Source organism: Chenopodium album, chromosome 14 (assembly GCF_948465745.1).
Source record: "Chenopodium album chromosome 14, dcCheAlbu1.1, whole genome shotgun sequence".
NCBI classification, from domain to species: Eukaryota; Viridiplantae; Streptophyta; class Magnoliopsida; order Caryophyllales; family Amaranthaceae; genus Chenopodium; species Chenopodium album.
In genome coordinates this window covers 23,727,950-23,738,049 of record NC_137847.1, presented here as the reverse complement: position 1 = coordinate 23,738,049, position 10,100 = coordinate 23,727,950, and the positions used below count along the sequence as shown (strand labels likewise).

The window sequence follows — 10,100 nt, the reverse complement described above, 5'->3', positions numbered from 1 at the left end:
ATTGCTTGCATTGCTTGATTCCCTAGCTTGATTATCATGAATTCATGTTGATCCCCATTCCCTAGTGTTTCATTTGTTTGTTTACTTGTTTTGTAATTGTTTAGTGTTACCTCTTTACCCTTGACTTTGACCTAGCTTAGGCATTGATTGGAAATACTTGAACATTACCGTTGCTAGTGGTTCGACCCTTGACTTACCTATATACTTGTATTTAGGTTTGTTTAGTGATTATAAATTTGTTTGGTTCTAGGGAATATTAAATAACGACCTACTTTTCCCTTTGCAAAATGGCGCCGTTGCAGGGGAACGGTGTCTATGTTTGAGTGTTTTTGATTGCTTGAGTCTAGGTCTTTGTGTATACTTTTCTTTTAAATTATTTTTGTTTGTTTTGATAAAAATGGCAGGTATCTCATTTTCCTCAATATGACAATGAGTTTTTTTGTGAATATTTCAATAGACTTGAGGGATTTTTGGAGTATAATGGTTGTAGTCTTTGGGAGGCTTGTGAGATTTGTAATTTTGGTTTGAATGAGCAAACAAGAGATGAAGTTGAATGCATGCATAATGGTGAATTTAGAGCATTATTAATCGATGATGCTTGGAATTTTTGTGTTTGGTTTGCTTGGGATGTCTAAAATAAGGGTAATCATGATGCTAATATTGATGTGCAATGTCTTGATTCTTCTAATATTAGCATGAATTCCCATGAATTTTCATATAACCCCATATTTGATCCTAGAACGAATGATTTCAACTTTTCTTCCTCTTTTGTTCATGATGATGAGGTGCATGCTCAAGTTGATGCTAATGGCGTATTCCAATATTCTTCATTATTTAGCATGCCTTCTTGTGATTTGCTTCGTTTCCTCAATGATAAATCTCATATTCTTGATTGTTCCCCCTCTCCCTAATTTGATGAAAATGCTTATGTTCATAATGTTGATGATCCTACCTTTGGTTGTGATTCTTCTTTCACTATTGATCCTCAACCCTCTTCACCTTTTCATTCTCCAAACTCTTGTGATGAGTCTCTAGTTCCATATAACCAAATTGATGAATCTTTGAGGGAGTTGGAGATGAATCCCAATATTAGGCCCTTTGAGAGACAAATGATGGAAACTTTAAAGAGCCAATTGGAGATGATTAGAGAGCGTGATGAGCTTTTAAAAGAAGAATTGAAAAGAAAAGAAGAGTTAGAAGGTCAATTGTCATCTTTGATGCTCGTTTATGAAGAATCCCAATCTAATGTGTGTGTTGAGGATGATGATGATGTTTTTGAGCAACCAAGAGTGTGTGAGGATCTTATAAGTGAGCATAGGAGTGAAGGAAAGGGAGTTGACAGTGATGATGATGATGATTTTGTGAATCTTAACTCCCCTTCCTTTATTGATTGTGATGAGTCTCAAGTGCATGATTGTGATTCTTCTATCCATGATTATTTGGACTCGTTTGAGGTTATGTCCAATGTGTTCTTTAAGTGTCAAATAAGAACCCATAGCATTTCAATTGAGTTCATTGAGGATGCTTCATAGGAGAGAGATGAGTTTTGAAATGAATTTGCATCCATTCATGCATGGTTTTGAGACTTTGGGCTTTAAGGATGTTGAGGGAGTTGTTCATTGTTGTGATGGAGGGTATTATGTAGTCTCTCTTGGAAGTTGGATGTTTGCGAAAGTTGGAAATCATTATTGTTCTTCTTTTGAGGATTCTATGGTTGATTTCCATGCTTTAATTGGTGATTTGAGGCATGGTGGTGAGGAAGAGTCCATTTGTGAGACCATTGCTCTTATTCCCTCTTCTCATGTCCCTTTTTCAAGAAAATTTAATCATATCCCCTACATTCCTATGTCCCTCCTATCTTTTTTCAATACGTCTATTGGGGACCCCTTTTTCTATGATGATTTACTTGTCCCTCATTCGTCTTTTATTGAGGAAAAGGGTGATTTTGCCACTCAAAAATATATTGAGGAGAGTTTGTCTTATTTCTTCTTCTTCTTCTTCTTCTTCTTCTTCTTCTTCTTCTTCTTCTTCTTCTTCTTCTTCTTCTTCTTCTTCTTCTTCTTCTTCTTCTTCTTATTTTGTTGAATTTGCTTTGATTCTTATTCCTTTTCTTGGCATCCCTCTCCTCATTTACGTGCACTATCCTTGTTGATGTTCTCTTCCCCTCATTTTCCTACTTGTTATCTTATGAGATGTGTAGTTGTGCATTTGACAAGCTATTGCGATCGTTGCAATATTATTTACTAGAGCGGTCAAGCTTGGATCTTAAGAAAGCCTTTCTCGAGAAGTAACCTGTGTTTTATTGCTTTCATTTTCTTTTCTTTTTAGAATAGATTTTCTCTCATGGAAATGTTTGTGTGTCTTTTATTAGGTAAATAACTTGATACACTTTGGTGCATTTGTTTGGATCAAGAATCAAGGAAGTTTGACTCCTATTTTTGCTAGCATATGGAAAACAAGATTCAATTTTAGAGGAAATTGTCTTTGAAAGGTTAAATTGGGTCATTTGCGGGTATTTACACCCAAATAAATCCGGTAATATCTTTCCTTACTATTTCTCTAATGGTTTATGACTTGTTGGACATGTGCTGGTTTATTGGATTGATTTCTTTCTTTTCCCCTCCCATGGATTATTTGATTTATGTTGAGCATGTTGTCTCATTCAAGCTTGGGGGAGGGTATTCTATTATGTTTAGTGGGATGTTGATTCATATAATCCATGCACATTTGTATATACATTTCCATGTTCTTTTATTTTGAAAAAAACTCCAAAAAGATTTTCGTTTCTATTAAGGTAATTTTGCAATGTGTCATTATTTTGTTCTTGCTTTGAACATAATACTTTTGAACTTGTGTAGATGAATTTTTTTCTTCTTAAATGGTAACGGTGTGCACGTTTGAGAGTATGCTCGGTTGATTCTAGGATAAAGTATGCTAAGGTAGTGTGTTTAGAACTTTTGGGACCTTGAAGCCCGAGTCTACTTGTTTGTGGTAAGAAGGTGTTGCTTCGTAGAGCGGATTTGACGCTAATAGTGAGTTATTGCTACAACCATGTGAGGTTTTATTCTTCTAGACTTCTACATATTTTGCATGAGCGGCACATGAATCCTTGACTATTGCTTACTTTATCTAGAATTTGACTTTTATCTCCCAAGATCGCGACCAATCCATTTAGGAAGGACAAAAGCATCTTTTCGAGGTCGTAGTTTTTATTTTTCCAGGATAGATTTCATTTCTTTGTTTTGGGTCCATATTTGCCTTCTTGCTAACCGTTGAGCTATATACGTTTTTTTCAAGCCATATCTTTAGCTTTTGAGCCTTTTGTTTCATTCTTGATTCCATTCTTGGTTTTTGTGAAGCAATTGTCCTTAGTGTTGAGGTATTTGGTGTATGAAGTTGATTATTTGGTTCATATAATGTAAGCAAGTGTGTATTGTGAATATCTTATGAATAAAAAGCAAATCCAAAGTTGAAAAATCTGTTCATAGTTAAAAGAGGCGATGACAATGCAATAAAGAGAAAAATAGAAAAAAGAAAAAATGAGAAAATGCTTTGGCAAAAGTGGAAAAAAAAATGAGAAAAATGAAAAAGCTCAAAAATATTTTGATGTAAGTGTCTTTCTCTCTATTTAGAGTATTGAGGATAATGCTCCAATTAAGCTTGGGGGGGAAGCGTTCTTATGCTTTTTGTATATATGTTTGTGATTTTTCCTTTGAATAAGCTTGGGGGTGTTGGTGTTTTTTTTTTGGTGATTTCTTGATTATGTTGTTGAGGATTGATCACCCATTGCTTCACAATTTAGGTATACCACCAAATTTCAAATTTTAGCCTACCTTTACCCTTTTCGCCCATACATTACAACCCTTTTCATGACCTTTTAACCTTTTTGGTTGAGTCACAAGTCGGTGGAGGGAGATGTGAGTCAAGTCTATGGAGCGGTTTGCATAATCAAGATGTTGAGAAGCCTTTAAATCTCTTCTTTTCCGGTTCCTTCGAGGAATCATTGAGATGCTCACTAGAGGTAGATTTGAAACTAGTAGGGAGAATGTGGTAAGATTGTTTGGGATGAAGGTGAATTGTGCCTTATTAGCTCTATACACTTAGCATATTTTATGTTTCAATCAACCTTAGATATCTTGAAGCGTGCACTCCCTTATTTGTTTAGAAAGAATTGCATTCATTTGTGCTTGTTCATTTACAAAGGTCCATTCAAGAACATTTGTTTTTTTTTCTTCTCTTTGGTTTCTTTTTCATGCTTTGCCTTGTTTTTTTGATTTGTGAGAGTTATGGGTAAACTCTTAGGAAACCCTTACAAGAGCATCACTCGTCCTCTAAAGCGATCTAGGGGTTTAAATGGCTTGTCTTTAATTGCTAAAATAGATCGTGATTCCTACGAAAGTGAGTTAGTGTATATTACTATCCTCTCTAGTTTTCTTTTTTCTTTCTTTGCTTGAATAATGTCATCATTTTCCCTTGAATTTGATTTTGTTTTGCTCGAGGACGAGCAAAAGTTTAGCTTGGGGGAATTTGATGAGCGTCATTTATAGCGCTTAAAGTATAAAATTTAGGTTCTCTTTTCTATATTTTCTTTCTTTATTTTCCTATAATTTTCTTGGTTTTATTTGGTTTTCCATTTTAAAGCTCATTTTGGCTTTTGATTAGTTTTTACCAAGTTTTCATATTTTTAGTTTTATTTTATTTTTTACGCCCTTACTTTTATTTATGGTTTGTAGGTAAATATTCCAAGTTCAAGTTGCCACGCTCTCATCGATTTTGGTATTGAACAAGCCAATTTGCACATTTGGGGGCTGCCTTACTCGTCAGCATCACACGAGCTTGATGCTCGAGAGCGCAGACGAGCCTCACCGCTTCATACCACAAACTCACACAAAGCACCAGCACAACACCAATTCCCCTGTCACGCACTTCCCTTGCTCCCGCAACAGACCACCAAAGAAGCCCCCGCAACACCCAAAATAACCACCAATTAGCAACCGTTCCCACGCACCAGCCAACACAAATTACTTCCCTTGCTCCCTCATCAAGACCAACACCTCACGCACCTCCAGCTAGCCGTAACACCAACTCCCCTGCTCCCTTATTAATCACCAAACCAGCAACCAATTCCACCCACGCAAACAACCGCACCTACCAGCCTAGCATCACCGCTGCTGCCCACTGCAACACCGAGCTGCTGCGCCCCCTCACCGCACCAAAATCATCGCAGCAGGTCGCTTATTTCTGCATCCCGCAAATAGCAATTCGAACACCACCGACAGCCCATTCAACCTCCTAGTGCGTGCGTGAAAACCCACTAGTGTATGTTAACCTTGAGAGTATGCCCATTGGATGACCAAAACTTTGGTCATGAAGAGAGAGAATCTTAAAATAGTATTAAAGTAATGGAAATAAATAAAAAATGGTGTATTTGGCTGATGACCCGGGCTTCACCATGACCAAAACATGATTTTTGGGCAAAGCATGGGAGAAGGCCACGTGGAATTGCATGTCCCAAATTACTATGCAAAAGACAAAAAATCTGTAACTTCCATGAAGAAAAGGCATGCATCTTTTTTTACTCATGCAATCTAATGGTTAGCATGCATCAATTGTAGATACATCTAACGGTCCAAAACCATTGTTATTAATAACGTTATAATTCTTATAACGGTAATAATTTTTAAAATACGAAGTTTAATAAAAAAAAAAAAAATTGTTCCAACGACTATATTTTTTTTTCCCTATAAAATGAGTCTAATATTGAAGTATTTTCATACAATTATTCATCTCTCTAAATTACACACTTTCAAATAGAAACATCTTCTTATCTACTAAACTCAAAAATACGATATTGGATATGGATAAATCCAATAGAAAAAAAAATCCCTCCAAATCAAAAAATCCTTCTCGACAACTAAATAATCCGAATAATCAACCTTCATTTTCTAATAGTCAAATTGATCTTAATGATCAACTACAACCAAGCTCTCAATTTTTCCCACAATTTCCAAATTATGGAATGTATAATATGAATTTTGCAAGTTCAGTGTCCAACACAGAAGTCCCTTTACGACCACCACAAAATCCATATACCTCTCATTCTCATAATGTTTTTTCATCTGAAGGAAATGTATCTGTTCAAAATTATCAATTTGCTGAACATGAAACAACATTTCCTATGTCACAACACTTTTCGATGGGTGAAGGCGAAGGTGCATTTTCAAATTTTAATTGGGCTTATAGATCTACCGCTGCTTCAGATGATGAAAATGATGACGAGGTTGAAGAAATTGAGGAAAATAATGAAGGTGACGATACAGGAGGTGGAAGAAATTTTTGGTCACACCCCGAAGATGAGGTTCTTGTAAGAGCTTGGCTTGAGGTTAGTAAAAACAAAAAAACTAACACTAACCAAAAAGGGGTTGAATTTTGGGGAAAAATTGAGCAAATGTTTAATAATGTTAGACAATATAGAGAGAGGTGTTTTGAACAAGGTACTGATGGCATTACGAAGGGTGATTTATTAAGAGTAAGGGGTTTGGAGCAGCTTAGATGTCGTTGGAGAAGGTTGAATGCCAATTGCTCAAAATTTGCTGGTGCTTACGCACACGCTGAGGAAAGAAGAGGGAGTGGGCAATCAGACGATGATGTTATTAAGGTAGCCCGTAAAATTTACAGAGACGACAAATCAAAAAAGAATACCAGTACAGTATTTCATGACAAGCATGCTTGGGATATTTTAAAAAACGAAGAAGCATGGGCCAAAAATGAAAATTTTGTTGAGACGTGTAAGCAGAAGACTTCAACCCAATCAAATGTCTTTAAGAGATCAAGGATCAATGAAGCTGGTAACTATTCATCTTCAACAAACCCAGAAACACCAACCAGCGGTGACATAGGTTGTTCCGGCTTCCCCTATAGTGCTGACTCCAACAAAAGTAAAGGTAAGAGCAAAGTGATGAATGTTCCTTCTGAGTCATTTCAACAATGGTTGGATACTCTTCAACACATGAACCTAGCTAGACAAACTGAAGCTGAGGTCGAAATGGAAAAGATTAAGTATCGTAGAGAAAAAGAAGCTGGACTAGCACAACTAGAAAAGGATAGGGAAGCACGAAAGCAGCGAAAAATCAATCTCGAATTGTTCAAGATACTTGAAGCAAAACCATACTTATCAGAGGAAGATCAAGAAAGAGGGAACAATTTAGTGAAAATATTATTTCCTTGAAGTTAATAATTTAGTTTTCACTTAATGTTGTAAGGTTAGGTAATGAGTGTTTAAGCTGTAGTTTTAACTTTTTAATGAATGGTTATTGTAATGTATGATCTTTTCATTTTTAATTAATGTATTGTCATTGTATCGTTCATGAATAACTACATTTGAAAGTACTAGATGGCAAAATTTTATGGACACTATTCACTTGTGACAAATGTAGAAGCTTTGTCATATGATGTGATTTCTCACTGTCATAAATGAATTGACTCTTCAATAAAAGCAATACAGTAATGACATTGATGAGATATAACACTGATCACATAAGCAGATTGCAATTTTTCAGAGTGATGAGATGTAACCCTAATGAAGTGTATATGCAATTTCTCAGAAAAAGTGTCAACCATTATTGTTAAATTACTAACATTGCTGATCAATTATTATTCTATATATTGGTGTACATATCAACTTCACTACACCAAAGCCTATAAGCCATTTCTTACCTCTTACAACAAATAATTTATCTCTGTAAACATGTCCAATGAAAGTACTAACTCTTCTAACTCATCCTCTAATTCTTCCAATTCATCTACCAATCACAACCTCCAAAATTCTTCGGATGATGAATCTGACCATCGTTATGAGAGACGTAGACAAGCGAATCGTTTGGTTGATAGGATGATGGATGAATTCATAATGTCCAACCCAATTGAATTCTTCCAAATGATTCATCAAGTTCCGAGGGCGCCAAGGACCTTGGTTGAAAGGGATCGTGAAGATGGACATAACCGTTTATGGAATGACTACTTTTCTGACCAGCCGGTCTACCCTCCAAATTTGTTCCGTCGTAGATTTCGCATGAGAAAGCATGTCTTTCTTCGTATAATGCAAACTTTAGAAGAACGCCATCAGTTCTTTCAACAAAGACCAGATGCTACTGGTAGATTAGGTGCAACAGCTTTGCAGAAATGTACTGCCGCTATTAGATTGCTAGCATACGGTGGTGCAGCTGATTCTGTTGATGACTACCTACGTATTAGTGCTTCTCTGGAGAGAGACTGTTTACAACATTTTGTTGAAGGAGTTGTCTCTTACTTTAGCGATGAATACTTAAGAAGACCCAACGAAGAGGATTTGGTCAGATTGCTACGAGATGGGGAGCGCCGAGGTTTTCCAGGGATGATGGGATCCATTGATTGCATGCACTGGCGATGGAAGAATTGTCCTCTTAGATTGAAGGGCATGTTTTCTGGAAGAGCTAATAAGCCCACTTTGATTTTGGAAGCAGTGGCCTCACAAGACCTTTGGATTTGGCATGCTTTCTTCGGGACCCCAGGAAGGTGTAATGATATAAATGTTCTAGACAGATCTCCATTATTTAATGATGTTTTTGAAGGTCGAGCACCTCCTGTTCAGTATGTTGTTAATGGCCACCAATACAATATGGGGTATTATCTCACCGATGGCATTTACCCTTTATGGGCAACATTCATTCCCACAATATCTCTCCCCCAAAATGAAAAAGAGGGTCTTTTTGCCAAAAAGAAAGAGAGTAGGCGAAAGGGCGTGGAACGTGCTTTTGGAGTACTACAAGCTCGTTTTGCAATAGTTCGTTATCTTGCTCTAGCTCGGGATGTTAGTATGTTGGGAAAAATTATGATAGCTTGCATTATTATGCATAACATGATCGTTGAAGATGAGCGAGATACGTATTCAACATATTATGATCCAAATGAATATGATCAAGCTGCTCCTTCGTCTTCACGTAGGAGAAACATGGAGGAACCTTTTCAATTCAGCAACAGTCGCGATCGACCAGCAAGTTTAAGGACTTACATGTCTAATAGAGCTCGTGTTCGTGATGAACTTATGCATACGACCCTCAAGTCAGATTTAGTAGAGCATTTATGGAGTAAGTATCGGGGTTATAGGCAGTAATGGATGTATTATCGTTAGTTTAAGAGTTTTTTCCTTTGATTAAGTATGCTTAGTTTTTATTATAAATAATATTTTGGTTAGACAATGTATTATGGTTTTTTTTGTAATATAATAATGTATTTTGTTGTCTTTTATATGTATGTATGTTTTTTCAATTTTCATGCTTAGAAAATGTGTTCTTGTATTATTACGTATTATAATTATTATGTATTGAGGTTCTAATTTAAGTTTTTCTTAATTGCTTATTAATAATTATATCACAAAGTATAATTCTTTTAAATTAAGAGTACAAATTATGGTACTTATACTATTTATATTAATAATAATTTTCATTATGGTGAGATTTAAGAGAGAGAATGTATGGTGGGGTATGGTAAAAGTAGGAGAGAGAAAGTTCATGACCAAACTTTCTTGGGCAACCATTGGGGTATAAAATTGTGAATGGTCATGAAATTTGGTCATTGATGAAGTGGAATAGAAAATACTAATAAACAATTTCATGACCAAATTTTTTGGGTCATCCAATGGCCTTGCTCTGATGATGATGGTGGGGTGTTGATGTGCAAAATAGGGGAATATTTCCCAATAAAATGAAGCCAAAACCGAAGTCCACTTACTTTATTATTTTAGATCATTTCTTTTAGTTTTATTTCTTTTACCTTTTTAATTCCTTTTACTTTTCATTTCTTATTTTATTTTTATTTCTTTTCCTTTTCTTTTATTTTTCCTTTCTCTTTTATTTCTTTTATCTTTATAATTATAAATACCCATTTTTCGGGTAAAATTAGGAGAACAATTTTAATCCAACTTTTGATCTCATATTTTAGCTTAGGTTGAGAGCTTCTCTCTAGATATAGGGTTAGTTTAAGAGTAGTTTTAGAGAGAGAAAGTGAGGGATTTCAATGATTATTTGAGAGATTGAAGATTCAAAGTGACAATTGTATTGAAG

The 10,100-nt window shown here is 35.7% G+C and overlaps 1 protein-coding gene across 1 annotated transcript; it reads left to right on the top strand.

Annotated features, from left to right (window-relative positions):
• The first annotated feature begins 7,747 nt into the window (after window positions 1-7,747).
• On the top strand, window positions 7,748-9,151 carry LOC145577922 (uncharacterized). Its single transcript, XM_081635340.1, has one exon. It carries the CDS (start codon window positions 7,748-7,750, stop codon window positions 9,149-9,151), a length of 1,404 nt encoding a protein of 467 aa, XP_081491466.1.
• Window positions 9,152-10,100: the final 949 nt, after the last annotated feature.

What these genes read in the sequence shown, in the direction of transcription:
- LOC145577922 (XM_081635340.1), top strand. Translation starts at nt 7,748, where the DNA reads ATGTCCAATGAAAGTACTAACTCTTCTAACTCATCCTCTAATTCTTCC.